The sequence below is a fragment of the Acinonyx jubatus genome, chromosome C1 (assembly GCF_027475565.1).
Source record: "Acinonyx jubatus isolate Ajub_Pintada_27869175 chromosome C1, VMU_Ajub_asm_v1.0, whole genome shotgun sequence".
Taxonomy (NCBI): Eukaryota; Metazoa; Chordata; class Mammalia; order Carnivora; family Felidae; genus Acinonyx; species Acinonyx jubatus.
The window spans coordinates 47016788-47035147 of record NC_069381.1 but is presented as its reverse complement, the minus strand read 5'-3'; the positions used below and the strand labels follow the sequence as shown (position 1 = coordinate 47035147).

The 18360-nt window shown below is 38.8% G+C and overlaps 1 protein-coding gene across 6 annotated transcripts in view; it reads left to right on the top strand.

The window, feature by feature from the left end:
- The first annotated feature begins 2548 nt into the window (after nt 1–2548).
- Nucleotides 2549–18360, top strand: part of OMA1 (OMA1 zinc metallopeptidase) — an 80126-nt gene continuing 64314 nt past the window's right edge. For 3 of the 6 annotated variants that reach the window (XM_015072342.3, XM_015072340.3, XM_053214144.1), the window contains exons 1-3: nt 2549–2644; nt 13487–14011; nt 16407–16635. In XM_015072342.3, coding sequence (XP_014927828.1) covers nt 13506–14011; nt 16407–16635 — 735 coding nt within the window. In that variant the 5' untranslated portion in view covers nt 2549–2644; nt 13487–13505. Of the gene's footprint in view, nt 2738–12729; nt 12889–13486; nt 14012–16406; nt 16636–18360 lie in introns of those variants that run through there. The other 3 variants (XM_015072341.3, XM_027059056.2, XM_015072344.3) reach the window with 3 other exon arrangements.

Here is an 18360-nt window from a genome sequence, read left to right as displayed (position 1 = left end):
CATCCAACTCGTGATTTCGGCTCAGGTCATGATCCCATCCAGGGTGGGATCACACTGGGCTCCACAGTGTGGAGCAGGCTGAGTATGGAGCCTGCTTGAGATTCCTTCTCTCTCTCTCTCTCTCTCTCTCTCTCTCTCTCTCTCTCTCTCTCTCTCACACACACACACACACACACACTCAAATAGGAAAGGAAAAATTAAAAAAATAAAAATAAAAAACATCAGTCACTGAATGCATGCTGTTTCCTGGGGTGAAGGCATATTCTTTGATGAGGCCGGTTATATCAACCTCAGTCAAGGGAAGTCTCCAGGGAGGAAGGCAGCTGAATTGCCCTAGCAGACTGTAGGGGAAGAAAAGAGGTCCTGAGGGAAGTGGGCTTGCTCGAAGGATTTATTGTGTGGAATCAAAAGGTCAGACAGAGGGTTATGCTCCACAGGAGGTCCAAAGGACAGGCCATACTCAATGGCAATGGGAAATGCACTAGTGAGAGAAATACCAGCATCACTAAGAAGTTCAGAGGGGGCTAGGGTAATCTCTAGGGTAATGATAGCATCCCGAAGTGATAGAAGCTAGGTGGTGACTTTAACCACCAGAAGCCTGGAGGCTGTAATTACTATAATATCTGGCAAGTTAAGAGGGGCTGCATGGGTACTTGACCCTCAGGTGCTGTGAAGGTATTTAATAGTACAAGGTGTCCATAGGGGAAAAATAGATGGGCAGCCAATAGGGTGCTGCTTGATATCTATAACCAGAAGAAGGCAAGAATGGCAGAAGAGGGGTCTGAGGGTGGTTGCCTTAATACAAAAGTCGCACTTCCTGTACAGTTCTCAGATCTGAGTCAATCTTCAGACCTGGACCACAGAATCCATTGACTGAGAAGAATCCATTCCCTAAGAAGAAGAACCCTGCAACGCAGAAACAGATATTACTGCAATGATTACTCTGTGGCCTATGGCCATTTTCACAACCAACTATATGTTAGGGAAAGAGAAGTACCCAGAAATTTTGCAGAGTCCAGAGGATCTTGTTGCCCAGAAACTCAAAGTGTTATCATGGCCTCTTTTTAAGAGTGGGGACTTCTGGGGGTCAGGTAATGAGCACAGGTCTGTATAATATCCAGTTTACAATGAGTCCATGGGAGCGTGGACCTATCCACTAGTCTTTCCTCAGTCCCTGAGTGCATAATTGGGAGTATATATTGAGAGCAAGCTCCACATTAGGTCTTTGGCCTTGAGTTCTCATGGTGAGGAAAACCAGGTGAAAGCCACTAAAACTATCCCTTCCTTACCGAGTTGAGATAATAAATAACCAATATTTCATCCAAGGGGCTAGGATGATGATGGTAGAGATTAATGCCACCATTAAAGACCTAATAGATACAGAGTAGTTGTCCCTGTCATGTCTCCATTTAATTTGCCAGTCTGGCCACTTCAGAAACCAGGAGAATGGTTTATAGACAACTAAAGATGTAATCATGTAGTAGACTCGATTATAGTCATTGTGCCATTTCTGCGATCTGTCATAACACAGTCCAAAAGGATCGGGACCACCTGGACATCCCAGAGAACCTATCTGTTCTATTGATAACAGCCTGCTAATAATATAACCCTATCTGTTATATTGATAACAGCATGCTAATCAGGCATGCTGAGCAAGAGATAGCTAGTACATTGGAGACCGTGGAAAGATACACGCACTTCACATAAACCCATGAAGATTCAGAGACCTGTCACTTGAGTTGTTAGGGAACCAGTGGTCAGGGATCTGCCAGGATAGTTCCTTCAAAGTAAAAGGCAAATTATTAAAACACAAATAAGCAAGGTGAAAGAAAACATTGCTTATAATCCCGTAAAAGCGACACGTAAAATTGTTCATAGTGTTTATATCTTTTAAGATGTTTTTCATTGTGCAGAGAATATAAATATCACAAACTAATACAGAATCATACCACTATCTGATACCATGTTTATTTGCTTGTTTGCTTGCTTATTGCCTAGATCTCCTCACTGTGATACAAGCTCCATGAAAGATGCACTTGGTGCTGGATAAATATTTTTTGGTGGCATAAATGAGACATACCATACCCATTGTTTTGTAGCCAGCTCTTTTCAGTTAACTTCTAGATGCTTCAGGTTATGCTTCATTTTTCTTAAACTGTGCCATTCCAGAAAGTCAGGTGAAAGCAAAATTCTCACACTCCAAAGACTGCTTCTAGCACTGCAACTTTAAAACCAAGAAACCTTAGTCTTTGGGCTCCAGAAACCCTCCAGAATCTCTTTTCTTTTGGCCAGCACTGCCTTAGAATCTTCAGCGGTCACAGCCTTGCCTGGATCATTCTTTAGAGGAGCCAAATCAGGTTCCAAGGACTAAGTGAAGAAGACGTGCCAGGCAAACAGCACAGCCCGCAGCCACGTCCCTCCTCTAGCCACACGGGGGCGTGAGAGCGCCACGGTCCGCTCCTGGTCGGCGGCCCTCGGGAAGGAAGATTTTGGGCGGGTGTGTCGACTGCCCGCTGTGGGCGGAGCAAAAGGCGCGAAGGACCGGGCAGAGGGCAGGAAGTAAGGAGGCGGGGCTTCTGGATGGGGTACGCGCTTGCGCAAAGGGCCGGTCTGAAGAGTCGTCTTCGCTTTCGCCTCTCCTAGGGTCTGTCCTGTGGGGATGTCTTTGTCCCCCTTTTACGAGTTGGGCCGGGCCCAGGGGTGGGGGCAGAGTGCGAGAGCTTCGAGGGGCGCCGGGGTGAGGGGCGGAGCCCTGTGAGCACGGGGAGGGGAGTGGGGTGGCGAGGCCTGGGGGGAAGGGACGGAGGGGCGCCGGGTGTGTCTGGGGAAGGGTTGGGGAGAGCCGGGGGAGAGGGGTGAGTGGAAAAGGGGTACGGGAGAGTTGTGTCTCATCCCTCCTCTACCCCCCGCCCCCCCCCCCCCCCCCCCCGCCGCTCCCGGCGTGGAGTGCAGGGACCCCAGGGTGCTACTTTGCCGGCCGGGAAGTTGCTAGTTAGCAGGTGGATGTGGTTTCCGAGAAGATCCCTTTCTCTCCCCTCATCCTTTCTCTTTAGCAGCTCCTTTTTTAAAGTAGTATTTCTTATTAACGCGGACGGCACGGTGTGCCTCGCTTCGACACCTTCACCCGTGCAAAACCGCTTCCAACCGCCTACAGCAACTTGAGAGGCAGTCCCTCTCTTTCCTCCTCACTCTTAAAGTAGACAACATAAGTTTTCCTACCTAAACCCTGCAATGAAGAACCCAACATTTCCCGTGTAACCAGTGCAAAGGCGTTTTGATACGTTCTTCATAAACTTGTTTACAAAAAGAGCTTTTTATACTCTTTAAATAATGTCACTTGCCTGTGTAAAGCTGAGCAACAGTTTTATTGTGCCATGCAGTCCTCAATGAGCAATTTTAGTCCGGGGCGACGAAAAGACCTCATTTGGAATTCAGGGATTGATCCACCGTAGGGACCCCAACCAGTACCGTGTATCCCTCGCTGAAATGCAGCGGGTGTATATCCATCATCTCAGCCGTGGTGACGGGGTGCATGCAGTCTGACATTTGGAAGCTTAAGAACCAAGGCTGTTGCCTGCCAATTTATTTTTTTTTTTTAAGTCTTCCATCATGTGTGTACTTTGCTTGAATGATTATTTTAAAGTACATGTCCTATTTTTGCCAACCTGACGGCTGTTTCCATAGAAACCAGAGAAGAAATAGTCATTTTCAGCAGAGTTGTTAAAACTGTCTTCCAGGCTTCAGCTGTGAGTGCCAGTGAGTGCTGTACTTGCTCATTCTCAGATGGTACTTAAAGAATTAAGGATCTGAAATGGTCTTAGAGGCTAACCATCCAAATTGCTTAATTTTCTCACATCATTAATTTAGTAATCCTTGAAATTTGCCAGCCATGTTTGTTGACCTGCTCTAGTTCTTTGAAGAGGATAGGCCAGCCCTGAATCCTTCTTAGGCTCTGTGTAGTCTAGCGTTGGCTCTGTGAAATGTATAAATAGGTTTCTTCCCCCAATTTTTTTTTTTTAACCATTTCTCAAGGATAAGCCAGGGATTGCAAAATATCAGGCTCCATTTCTGTTCTAAATGACAGTTTATTGTCAGTGATGTCAGTGATAATGTTTTTACTTATGTTCATGTAATGTTTGGGGCTTTTGCTTGTACCTTCTGTGTCAGAATTTTTTTTTTTTTTAATTTCACATAAGTCATGAGAGATGAGCAAGACTTTGCTTGCTATAATCGCAGAGCTAAGCCGTGCAATTGATGCGCATAGATATTAGAGATGAGAGGTTTTCTGAGGGGTGTAAGTAAATCAGTGGGTCTGGAGCTTAGGAATGGGTGAAGGACAGCCGGGGAAGGTGGCTGGAGAAATGGTAGGAGGTGCCATTAGGAGAGGCCTGGTCTTTCATATGCAGGAGTTTATTGAAGCCCACGGAAACCGTTGGGAATTACAAAAATAGTTGTTAGTTTTGGGGCTTACAAAATAATACACCTGGTAAAAATTTGAACAGCACAGAAATACATGAGATGAAAATCCTTTACAGTGACTCAAAATAACCACTATGAATAGTTTGCTATGTGTTGCTTTAGATTTATTTGTATTTGTGTATGTTAGCATATTGCAGCATTACTGTTGCTGCAAATTGGGCAGAGATTTTTGTCTCTTTTTTTGTGGTTATCTCCAGCATCCAGAATGGTATGATACGGTATGTAGGACGCGCTCATTAAATATTTAATGAATGAATGACATCATTTAGATGGAAAACTGAATGGGGTCTGGTGTATGTTGGTTTGGTCAAGGTGGTTAATAAGCTTTGTTTGTTTTTTTTTTTTAAGTTGGTTGCCAGCATTTTAAAACTGCTAACTTCCACATAAAGTTTGAATTGCTTGCTTTTCTTGAAAACATTGAGCTGTTTGGTAACACTAAGTTCAAATTCCATTACACTTGTTGCATCTTCTTTAGATAGGCGTGAATCTGCATTTATGTCAGGATGGCTTTGCCTGGACTCTACAGACTAGCACTGTGGCTAATACAATAGCCACTAGTCACCTATGGCCATTTTGTTTTAGATGAAATAAAATGAACTAAAGGGGTGTCTGGGTGCCTCAGTTCGGTCGAGCATCTGGTTTCGGCTTAGGTCATGATCTCATGGTTCATAGGTTTGAGCCCTGCGTTGGGTTCCTTGTTGTCAACGCAGAGCCTACTTGGGATTCTCTCACTCCCTCTGCCCCTTCCCTGCTCAGGCATGAGCGCGTGCTCTCTCTCTTACAATAAATAAATGAACACTAAAACATTCTTTTGCTCAGTCACACCAGCCACATTTCAAGTGCTCAGTAGCCATAGGTAGAAGTTAGCACATTGGACAATGAAGACACATTTCTATGATTGCAGAAGTTTCTGTTGTGCAGTGCTGGTTTACACATCTGAGTTTGCCATTCCTGATATACAGAATTTTGGCAAGTAGTATGATTTTTAAGATTTGTATATCTTTGTCATTATACAAATCTCCATTTAAAAAAAAAATGGTTGCCTTATATTTAGCAATGTAGGGCTTATGTGAGTTGTGGGAGTAGGATTCTGTTGTCTGATTTGTATTTTAGATAGCTTTACTTCTTGTTTGGGGGGGACGAACTGGAGGGGTAGGAGTTGGTGGTAAAATGGGCAGAGAGATTGAAGGTTATATAGCCATCCACAGCCTAAGGCCACAGAGCCCAGGAAGGGCTAGAGATTAAGACATTAAGGAGGCAGAATTGACACGACTGATTTAATGTGGATTGAGATCTGTTGTATGATAAAGTCACTGCAGAGATAATCCACTACTAATCTGGAACTGATTCAGTGTTGAAAATCGGAAATTTGGCTTTGCAAAGTATAGAAGGAACCCTCAGTTGTAATAAACATCATGTATATTAAAATGTTATTAGCTTATGTATGAAGTGTGTAACTTTTATACCTCGTAACCTCTTAAGTCAGAGGTCATTTATTCATGAGATACTCTTCCCTTTAAAGAGAGGGAATTGTAGGGATAGAGTAAAAGCTCATGTAGCTCAGTTAAATTTAGGAAGTACAGTGGACTCTTGGGAACCAGGAGGGTATGAGTCTTGCCCCCTCTCTTTCTCTCTTTCTCTCCCTGAGGCTTCAAGATCTTTTACTTTCTGCACATTGATCGATTCCATCGTCCTTTCTCTTGATCCACTTCTTTTGCAAGGGTTTTGGTTCCCAGTTCTTGCTTGCGTGCTACTTTGTGTAGCACCAAGTACAGCCCCAAATTATACATACCCTTGTACTTCTTTGCCTGATACTGCCTCACCAAAGTCTTGTCAGTGTCAGATGTCCACGCCTGGCTCTGTGGCCAGTGGAAGGGGTCTCTGGGGAAGATTGACAGTCTGGGCCTATCCCTTAAATTGAGGCTATAGGATGCCCTTAGAAAGTGGGCATGTGATTGGACAAGTGTTTGAAGCTTTTCTCCTGTAGTAAATAATGTGGGTTTGTGTTGTTTTTGTAGTATGACTTCTAGCAAAAGACTTTCTGTTGTTAAACCTTAAGTACACTTCCCCATTTGAAACAATTCTTTAAAAACTTTTTTTTTCTGCATCTACCCAAACAGCATAAAAAACAGTAGTTGCCTTGAACTATTGTGCTACTCATGGAAGTTCTTTCTTTTTTAAAAATTCATAACAGTGCATAACGCTTAATAAGGAACTGTATTTTATTATTCCATAATAGTCTTACTTAGATACATTCCCTACCCCCCTCAATTAGATTATGACATCCATGAGGGCAGGGACTGAATTTCATGCTGCATCTGTAACTCATAAGCCAGCTAGCCAATGAAGAAACTTACTGGTTACTCAAATACTAATTTTGAAATGATTTCTAGACTTCAGTTATTTTACTACTTTCAGCTTGGTTTAAAAAAGGAAAAAAAAACTAGAAAGTATCTTGTTAATAACATCAGATTATTATGTATTAAGTGTGGACTCTGATTTAAAATTGGTAGTAATTCCAAAAGGGTTAACTTGGAGTTAATGTTTACTTATCATGCCCTTTATTCACATTTTATGTTATATGCAAGGGTGGAACGTTATATAAAAAATGTTAGTCACTTTTAAATAGTCTGACATGTAGGTAATACTGCTTATTAAAACTGATTTTCTGAAGTTATTTTTCTAGATAATATTGTAGTAGTTTAGGATGAGTTAGATTTACATATTTTCTTCCAACTTTAATTATGAAGATTTTGAAACAGAAGAATTGAAAAAAAAAATTAATGAACACATATATAACCAGGACTTAGATACCATTGTTAATATTTTACTGCATTGGCTTTATGTCCTATGTAAGTGTGTGTGTGTGTGTGTGTGTGTGTGATACAATTTGAAAGTAAGTTTTATTCATCATAAAGAGATACCTCCGCAAGTATCTCAGGTATAAATTATTCACCTGCATAACCACATCATTATAACCTAATAAGCAATACTTACCTAAAATAACCTAAAAGCAAATCTATATGTGAATTCCCCCATTAATCCCAGTTGTCTTCCAAAGCTGATTTTTTTCTTTCAAACTAAGATCTAATCAGAGTTCACACATTGCATTTGATTGTTACCTGTTTTTAGTATCTTTTGAAAAACAGCTTAATTGATTTATAATTGACATAAAATAAATTATGCATACGTAAGCTATATAGTATAAGTTTTGACCTCTGTGTACACCTGTGAAACCTACATCACAAGCAAAATAGTGAACATATTCATTGCCTCCAAAACTTTATAATCCGTCTCCTGATCCTCTTTACTTTCCCATCCTCAGGCAATCAGTGATCTCTCTGTAAGTAAGTATAATTACTTTGCATTTTGTACAGCTTATATTATAGAGCTGGAATCATAGAGTATGCACTTTTTTGGCGGTAGTAAGGTCTGGCTTCTATCACTTGTTAGTATATAGAGATAAGATTTGTTTTGTATATTGCTTTTGTATCCTGACACCTAACTAAACTCATTGTAGGAGCTTTTTTTTGTAGATTCCTTTGGATTTTTTTTATAGAGATGATCCTATTGTATAGGCATAAAGACCACTTCTATATTTCTTGTCTGGATGCCATTTATTTAGTTATGTATGTATTAATTCTATTGTATTGATTAGGAACTCCAGTATAATATTGAATTTAAGTGGTGAGAGTGAACATCTGTGCTTTTCTCCTGATCTTAGGAGGAAAGTATAGTCTTTCACCAATAAATATGCTGTTATAGTTTTCTGTAGATGTCCTAATTTATGAGAGTTTTTTTGTCAGGGTTGGGTGTTGGAGTTATCAAATGCTTTTTCTGTATCTATTGAGATGATCATGTGGTGTTTCTTTTTCAGTGCATAGGGTGGATTACATTGATTGCTGAATTTTTCTTTCATCCTTGCATTCCTGGGACACACCTCAACAGGTCATGATGTACTGTCTTTATATGTATTGTTGAATTAGATTTTCTAAAATATTAAGAATTTTTTTTTCTGTCTGTGTTTATGAGAGATAGTACTTTATAGTCTTGTAAGTTTTTTTCTGGCTTTAGTATCATGCATGGTAATGCTGGTCTTATGGAATGAAATGCAAATTATTCATTTCTTTTCAATTTCCTGGAAGAGTTTGAATAGAATTATTTTTAATTATTCCTTAACTGTTTGACAGAATTCCCCAGTGAAGCTATTTGGGCCTGGAGCTTTCTTTGTGGGAAGGTTTTTAACTGTAAGTTAAATTAAAATAATAGATATAGGGATGTTCAGATCAATTTCTTTCTGAGTTAGCTTTGGTAGTTTGTGTTTTTCAGGAAGTTGATCCATTTCATCTAAAATGTGAAATTTAAGGGGCGCCTGGGTGGCGCAGTCGGTTAAGCGTCCGACTTCAGCCAGGTCTCGATCTCGCGGTCCGTGAGTTCCAGCCCCGCGTCAGGCTCTGGGCTGATGGCTCAGAGCCTGGAGCCTGTTTCCGATTCTGAGTCTCCCTCTCTCTCTGCCCCTCCCCCGTTCATGCTCTGTCTCTCTCTGTCCCAAAAAAATAAATAAACGTTGAAAAAATAAATAAATAAAATGTGAAATTTAAGATTTTCGCTTCCATCGGTTTTAAGAAATTTAACTAGGATATGCCTTGGAGTAAGTTTCCTTTGTGTTTACTGTGTGTGTGTGTGTGTGTGTGTGTGTGTGTGTGTGTTTAAACTTGTTGGATTTGTTGGTTTACAGTTTTCATCAAATTTCGAAAATGTTGGCCATTCTTTTTTCTTTTTATTGTCTACCTACCATGCCTTCCCACTTTTCAGGGACTGCAGTTATACATATGTTAGGCCGCTTGAGTTATCCTATACCTTGTTGATGCTCTGTGCATTTTTTCTCTTGGTTTTCTATTTTGGTTTTCTTGGTTTCTATTGATCCGTCAAATTCACAAGTCTTTATTTCATTGTTATAATATCTAATCTGCTGTTAGTCTCATCTAGCGTATTTTTCATAGAAGACACTAGTTTTCTTGTGTAGAAGTTCAATGTAAGTCTTTTAAAAAAACATATTCCATGTCTAACACTCTCAAATTACCTTTAGCTTCTTAAACACATGGAATATAGTTATAATAAGCACTTCAATATCTTTGTCAATGCTGTCATTCATGCTACTTAAGAGTTAGTTTTTATTAGTGTTTTTCTTAATTAAGGTTTACATATCCTGCATCTTTGCTGCCTGGCAATTTTTAATTATAAATTGTACCTTGTTAAGTGGTGGATATTTTTGTATTCTTAACAACTGTTTTTGAGCTTTTTTCTAGAATGTGGTTTAGTTACTTAGAAACAGTTTGATCTTGTTGAGTATTGCCTTTAATCTTTGTTAGGTAGAGCTAGAGTAACTTTTATTCTAGGACTACTTTTTCTCTAATGAGGCAAAACCCTCTGAGTACTCTACGCAGTGCCCCATGAGTTAAAAGGTTTTCTGCTTTGAAGAGTGGAAATAGGATACTCCATGCTCCATGAGTCTTGTATATTGCTCCTCTAATCCTGTCAGGTGATTCTTTCCCACCTCCAAGGACTTTCCTCACATGAGTGCCCTGATCAGAACTCAGCTGAATATAGGAGGCAGATTTTTCTGCAGGACACACTCTCGAGTTCTTTTTCTGCACAGTTCTGTCTTCTCTCATACTGTGCTCTGCGAGGTCTAGCTACTATGGCCTACTTGAACTCCCAGCTTCATTTCTCCAATTTAGGGCCACTTGTGGGCTGTGCTAGGTTTGCCCTCTCTGCATAGTGGCCGGGAAACTCTCCAGGCAGGAACTTGGGGCAATTGTAGGACTCAGTTAATTTATTTCCCATCTCTCAGGTGTCACTTGTTCTTCATTGCCTAATGTCCAGTGTTTTGAAACCATTGTTGTATTTATTCTTTTTTTTCACTTGTTTTCAGTTCCTCTTATTCCATCTTGACCCCAATTAAAAGTGCCAGGATTATATGTGAAAGGATCAAGTTTGTATTTTATTTTATATTTATTTTTTAAATATGTATTTTAAATTTACATCCAAATTAGTTGACATATAGTGCAATAATGATTTCAGGAGGAGAATCCAGTGATTCATCCTCTGTGTGTAACACCCAGTGCTCATCCCAGCAAGTGTCCTCCCTAATGCCCCTTGTCCATTTAGCCCATCCCCCCACCCAAAACCCCTGCAGCAACCCTCAGTTCTCTATATTTAAGAGTCTTTTGTATTTTGTCCCCCCTCCCTGTTTTTATATTATTTTTGCTTCCCTTCCCTTATGTTCATCTGTTTTGTATCTTAAATTCCACACGAGTGAAGTCATATGATATTTGTCTTTCTCTAACTGACTAATTTCACTTATAATACACTCTAGTTCCATCCAATTTGTTGCAAATGGCAAGATTTCATTCTTTTTGATTGAGGAGTAATACTTCATTGTATCTATATACCACATATTTGTTTTTAAGTGTTTATTTTTGAGAGAGAGAGAGAGAGAGAGAGAGAGAGAGAGAGAGAAACAGAGTGTGACCGGGGGAGGGGCAGAGAGAGGGACACAGAATCTGAAGCAGGCTCCAGGCTCTGAGCTGTCAGCACAGAGCCAAATGGCCCGATGTGGGGCTTGAACTCCTGAACTGCAAGATCATGACCTGAGCTGGAGTCCAATGCTTAACTGACTGAGCCGCCCAGGCACCCCTCTTCTTTATCCATTCATCTGTTGGTGGACATTTGGGCTCTTTCCATACTTTGGCCATTGTCAATAGCACTGCTATAAACATTGGGGTGCATGTGCCCCTTCAAATCACCACTCCTGTATCCTTTGGTTAAATACCTAGTAGTGCAATTGCTGGCTCGTAGGGTAGTTCTATTTTTAATTTTTTGAGGAACCTCCATACTGTTTTCCAGAGTGCGGTGTTTTCCGCACCAGTTTGCATTCCCCCCACCAGTGCAAAACGGTTCCTCTTTCTCCACATACTCGCCAGTATCTGTTGTTGCCTGACTTGTTAATTTAACCATCCTTACAGGTGTGAGGTGGTATCTCTTTGTGGTTGTGATTTGTATTTCCCTGATGATGAGTGATGTTGAGCATTTTTTCATGGGTTGGTTGGCCATCTGGATGTTTCTTTGGAAAAGTGTCTGTTCAGGTCTTTTGCCCATTTCTTCACTGGATTATTTGGTTTTTGGGTGTTGAGTTTGACAAGCGATTTATAGATTTTGTATACTAACCCTTTATCTGGTATGCCATTTGCAAATATCTTTTCCCATTCCATCAGTTGCGTTTTAGTTTTGCTGATTATTTCTGTATCCTGTGCTGTGGAGAAGATTTTTATCTTGATGTGGTACCAGTAGTTCATTTTTGTTTTTGTTTCCTTGGCCTTCAGAGACCCGTTAAGTTAGAAGTTGTTGCAGCCAAAGTCAAAGAGATTGCTGCCTGTATTCTCCTCTAGGATTTTGATGGCCTCTTGTCTTATGTTTAGGTCTTTCTTCCATTTTGAGTTTATTTTTGTGTATGGTGTAAGAAAGTGGTCCAGGTTCATTTTTCTGCATGTTGCTGTCCCGTTCTCCCAGCACCATTAGCTAAAGAGACTTTTTTCCATGGGATATTCTTTCCTGCTTTGTTAAAGATAAGTTGACCGTACGTTTGTGGGTCCATTTCTGAGATCTAGTCTGTTCCATTGATCTGAGTGTCTGTTTTTGTGCCATTACCATACTGTCTTGATGATTACAGTGTTGTAATACAGCTTGAAGTTCGGGATGGTGATATCTCCTTCTTTGGTTTTCTTTTTCAAGATTGCTTTGGCTATTCGAGGGCTTTTCTGGTTGCATACAAATTTTAGAATTGTTTTTACTAGCTCTGTGAAGAATGGTGGTGTTATTTTGATAGGGATTGTTTTGAATGTGTAGATTGCTTTGTGTACTGTTGACATTTTAACAATATTTGTTCTTCCAAACCATGAGCATGGAATGTTTTTCCATTCTTTTGTGTGACTTCTTCAGTTTCTTTCATGAGCTTTGTATAGTTTTCATTGTATACATCTTTTATCTCTTTGGTTAGGTTTATTCCTAGATATTTTATGACTTTTGGTGCAGTTGTAAATGGGATCGTTTCCTTGATTTCTCGCTTCATTATTGGTGTATAGAAATGCAACCAATTTCTGTGCATTGATTTTATATCCTGCAACTTTGCTGAATTCATGTATCAGTTTTAGCAGTTTTTCAGTGGAGTCTTTTGGATTTTCCACATAGAGTATCGTGTCATCTGTGAAGAGTGAAAGTTTGACTTCTTGCCAATTTTGATGCCTTTTATTTCTTCGTGTTGTCTGATTGCTGAGGTAGGACTTTCAACACTATGTTGAATAACAGTGATGAGAGTGGACATCCTTATCATGTTCCTGACCTTAGGGGGTAAGCTCTTAGTTTTTCCCCACTGAGGGTGATATTAGTGGTGGGTTTTTTTTGTGTTGGCCCTTATGATCTTGAGGTATGATCCTTCTATCCCTACTTTCTTAAGGGTTTTTAATCAAGAAAGGATGCTGTATTTTGTCAAATGCTTTTCTGTATCAAATTTGTATTTTAAAAAATACATTTTAAAACTTAGATCTTACTATTCCATTACATGCTTTTCTGTAATGCCTCCTAGTTACTGCCAATTACTAAAGTTGACTGTTTTTGTTTGTTTAATCCATTTCTTAATCCCCAGTAATTTAACTGTTAAAATAAAAACAGACTTCCCCCAAGCAAAACTAAAAAATGAAAGAAGAAAAAAAAAATAACAACCAAGTTTCTAAAGTATATGTTGTAGAGTAAAAAGAAGTGAGCAAAACCTTTTTTTTTTTTTTAAACCTCTTTGGTTTGTATTGCTGAGAGGCATTGCTATAGGGCTGGTGAGTAGAAACCTAAGATAATTCAGTCTGAGATGTGTCAAGGGAAGAGCAACTGAACAGCAACAGTTTTATAAATAAGTATTTCCAGAGGTATTTATAACTTATTTTTTGTGTTCCAGATAATCCAGGAGAAGAAAGATGAGCTTCGTCTATGGACTGCAATCTGCTACTAGAAACTGTGTTTTCTTCCGATTTCATTTGCTGACCAACTGGAGACTGTGTAACACACTAGCTGTCACCTCACCAGACTGCCATCAAGTACAAATTACTCATACAGTTAATAAGTATCAGGGTCTGGGAGTACAGCAGTGTGATAGGTTGACTTTTCTGCCTAAAAATTTTTATTCTTATAGGACTCTTAATACCAAAAGACCAGGATGCCTCTTGAGCGTGAGCCATAAAGAAATTTGGATGGTTACCCCAACATGTGGTGCACGGAATGACTCTTTTTCAAGACACCTCCTGATAGAAGAAGTTGCAGGAGCTTCTTTTCTCTCAGTATTGCGTCCCCTAAAGTGTCTTCGCATGAGAGAGAGAGACATCAGGAGTTTCCACACTTCTCCTCGGTTTCAAGCCGCTCCGGTTCCTCTCTTGTTGATTATTCTTAAACCAGTGCAGAAACTATTTGCAATCATTGTAGGCAGGTAAAAAGCTTTAAAAAAAACAAAAAACAAACAAAAAAAACCTTAAAAGGTATTTGTAAAACTATACTTTTAAAGAAAACTTGTTAGATTTCCCTCCCATATTTAGCTCAAAATTAAGTTTCCAAACGGTTGGTTCTACCCAGTTTTGTTAGAAATGATTTAATCTTGAAATAATTTACTACATATTATAGTATAAAAATGAGATCTTTAAAAAATTATATAGGACACTTTTTAAACGATCTTCTATTTTGATTACAAGAATGAGAAATGTTGGGTATAGTTTGTAAGAACAATACTTAAAAACATAACTTTTTATTTTACGAAATCTGAGGCAACGGGTCATGAAACTGGGAGTTCACTTATTTAAGAATAGGCTCATTCCTAGCCAAGTTAATGCTTAATTAGCATTTATTTTTCAGTTCTATTTCCATCACATCTTTGTTATTTTCTTTTGGGTAGTCCTTCATAATAATTATGTTTTCACAGCTAAATAGTACCTTTTATTTAATTTAAACCTCCCCCCATAATTAATCTTGTTTTCTCTTATTTGCTCCATGAAGAATGAAGAAAGGTAAAGTTAAGCATTGTCTTGTCATTCTTACATTTGATGACTGTGTAGGCCTTTCTAGCTCTCTTACTCTCATACTAACCAACCCAGTTTTCTGTGATTTGACACTGGCACCCAGAAAATATACAGTTGTGTTAGCTCTAGTTGTAGGTAACGACTGTCAGAGAAGACCAGAGCTAGACAACAGTTAAAGCAGTAAACACAGATTTATGCAGAACTTTTGCAGTAGGGGAAGAGAGACCTAAGTATAGAACCAGAGTTAATCTGAATATACCATGGGCAAGTGGGAATTTATAGCTGAGAAGCAGGGTGGGGTTTGGTGGATAGAAAATTACTCAGACGAAGCATCAGGAATAAGTGGGGATTCTCCCTAACCTGACCCCACTAGGCTTCTTGCTGAAGGCAGGTGAATGTGATCAGACATCATCTGGAGGCTGGAGAATGATGAGGAACTCGATCAGGTATCGAGGGTGATAAGATATGGAGGATGGGGAAATTCTGTTTAACCTGACTTAGCAGGATTCTTGCTAAACCTGGACAATGCAGAGATGAATACAGAAGTCCAGAAGTGAGGCCTAGTTGAAAAAAGTTCAGGGGAGCCTGAGTAGAGTCTGGTGCAAGAGAGGATCTTTGTCATAACTCAGCCCAGGGTCTTAGGCCAATGGCTCTTTCTCATCCTTTTTAATATTATTTTTAACTTTTTGTTGTTGTTTCCATTGTAATCACTTAACATTTTCTTTTAAGCTGTGTTTTCATCATACATTGAAGGCAGATGATAAGTCATATGAAGTTTTAAATGGGAAATAAATATACTTCATAGTCTGGCCTAAGTCTTTTCAGGTTGGGACACTTTGAGGCATCTTAGGAGTGTCACTTAATAAAATTAAAATAACTTGAAGTTATTTTGTAAGATGGATTTTGTCAAGAGAATGATGTATATATCTTAAACTTTTGTTGTGATTTCACAGATGAACTCACTAGGAACAATTTTGTCTTGTTGTTGAAAACATTGCTTGTCCAAATGTCTGTGATCTCTGATAACCAGCAGGGAGTATTGTTGCCTGGTAGAAATTAGACCTCCATGTGTTAACTACACAGTCTCTCATTTTCTTGTTTACGATGTTTATGCCCTTATTACCTTTCCTTTATTATGTTCTTGAGGGGATAGTGAAGTTTCTGCTGGTGAGCAGTGTTTATTTCTAAAATCAATGCTGAGGTAGTTTCCCTTGTACCTTGCTGAAGTACTGGCAGATTGTGCTGGAAGTCTGATGAGCAGGGGGAGTGAATTGTGGTTACAGGTATAGATGATTGTGCTGTAACCCCTCAGATGTTTATTTGAACAGATCATCCCTATCAAGTAGTTAAGTACCCATACTCTAGGATCACATGGTCTTCCTTGCCTGGTTTTCCCTTATCACCTCTGCAACCTTGGACAAGTCCTTGGACAGTTCTCTCTGTCTCAGTTTTATCTTTGGTAACAGGGTTTTTGTGAAGATGAAGTGAGATGACATATGTATAACAATTAGAACAGCAGCTTGCATGAGGTAAACAGTCAATAAATGTTAACTAGTGGTAGTTGTAAAATAGCTACTCATTTAGTGTTCACCTTTAAAATAAGAAACTTTAAATGAGCTTTAGAATTTTTATAACTGGTTACTTTTTCATCATTCAGCTAAGAATTTTATAAATGGAGAAAACCCATCTATACAGAGAAATATTTCACAAAAATTCAAGTATTTGATGACATAGAATTCTAGTATAAGATTAAGTTTTGTTGATATGTGCTGATACTACTGTCAGAACTTTCAATTTTTCTTTCTGCTCTAGGGGCATAAGGAAATGGTGGCAGGCACTTCCTCCTAACAAGAAGGAACTATTTAAAGAAAGTTTAAGGAAGAATAAATGGAAGTTATTCCTTTGTTTCAGTAGTTTTGGATTGCTCTTTGTAGTGTTTTATTTTACTCACCTGGAAGTGAGTCCTATCACAGGAAGGAATAAGCTACTATTATTGGGGAAAGAACATTTCAAACTTTTATCCGAACTGGAATATGAAGCAGTAAGTAGTAAGAATTGTTTATAATTAGATTGCTTAATATAATACTCAAAGCGGCAGAGTTTCTTAAGTATGAAAGATGCACTACTTTTTTATGTTAGTCTTTGATAGAAAATTCGCATTTTCCCAAAAGGCCTCCAAAGTTTCATACTTACTATTCCTGCTACCTACATTGCATTTCCTTTCATTCATCTAGCTAATTCCTGCTCATCACATGCCACCTTAAATGTCACTTTCTCAGGAAAGTCTTCCTTGATTATCCAGACTGGGTTAGGCAGGTTGGCTACATTATGCTCTAGTGGGAATCCTTCATACAGACTGAATTATGAATCAGCTCATTTATAATTGTGTCCAGTGCTTGGCTATATTGGGGTCAGGTCTCCTGCTTTTATTTTCTCTTTGCATACTGTACTTTTCCTTTAAATCACTTATCATGGAGGTAACATAATTGTTATTTGCATAATTATTTCTTTACTGATCTGTCTCCTTTGTTAGACTAAGCTCTTTGGGAACCAAGACCCTGCCTGTTTTTATCATTTTATATTAAGTACTAGCACAATGTAGAAGGTAGTGTTTAGTACATATTTTTTGGATAAGTAGATATGTAATATGAATTTTTGTACCTTGAAAGTAATGTAGAATATGGTAATTTTTTCCAAAACCTCATTTTTGGCAATTATATTTTTTGAATGCAAAATCAAGTTGGAATTCAGAAGCCTTCAGTCTTTTTTTTTTTTAATGTTTTTTATTTTTATCAAGAGAGTGCAAGCAGGGGAGGGGCAGAGAGAGAGGGAGAAAGAGAATCCCAAGCAGGCTCCGTGCTGCTAGCACAGAGCCTGTGGTGGGGCTCAAACTCAGGAAACATGAGATTATGACCTGAGCTGAAATCAAAAGTTGGACGCTTAACTGACTGAGCCACCCAGGAGCCCCAAGAAGCCTTACTTCTTTAGATAGTACAATAACTCAGATAGTTAAGCATTTTATACCACTAGTGAGTTTCTTGAGGACAGACTCTTTCTCCAGTTGTGAGCACACACCTAGTATATACTCGATGAGTATTTATTGAATTGATGTCTCATGGTCTCACTTGACCACTTTGGTGAAGTCTTTATGTCTTTTTATTTCAGTTAAGCTTCTGAGTTTGTCAGTGGAAAGTTTACCTTAAAAAAGAAATAACAATGTTTTTTCACAAAAAAGATGCATCTTTTCTAGTAGAGCTTTTACAGAGATTGGAGATGTTTCTAGGGTAGTCTTGTCTGAAGCAGGTTTGAGGAGAGTGTTCTGGAAAGATTGAGATAGGCCTAGTGTTAAATTTGTGTATCTTCCACCATTCGTCTCACTCAGAAGCTTTAAAAAATAATATATATGTACATAATATTCTTTTTTTTTAGCCTACAAATAAAATAACCTGCTTGATACTAAAATTCAAGCACATGTTCCTATAGGGATATGGTAAAGTACTATAATTATATATAATTTTGCTTGTTTTATTTCCTTCATATGGGTTAATAGTTGTTTCAGTTTATTTACATTGGTGACTTGTGCTTTTAAAAAATGGTATTGATATAAAGACTTGCAGATTCAATTCTACAAAATCATCTGTTTTTAATACATCTAAGGGAAGAAGATTCTAAACTTCTTGATCTATATGTGAACGAAGCTACACATTTTATGGAAATTAATATGATATTTTCAGAACATCCTTAATTTTCCTATACTTGAAAGGGT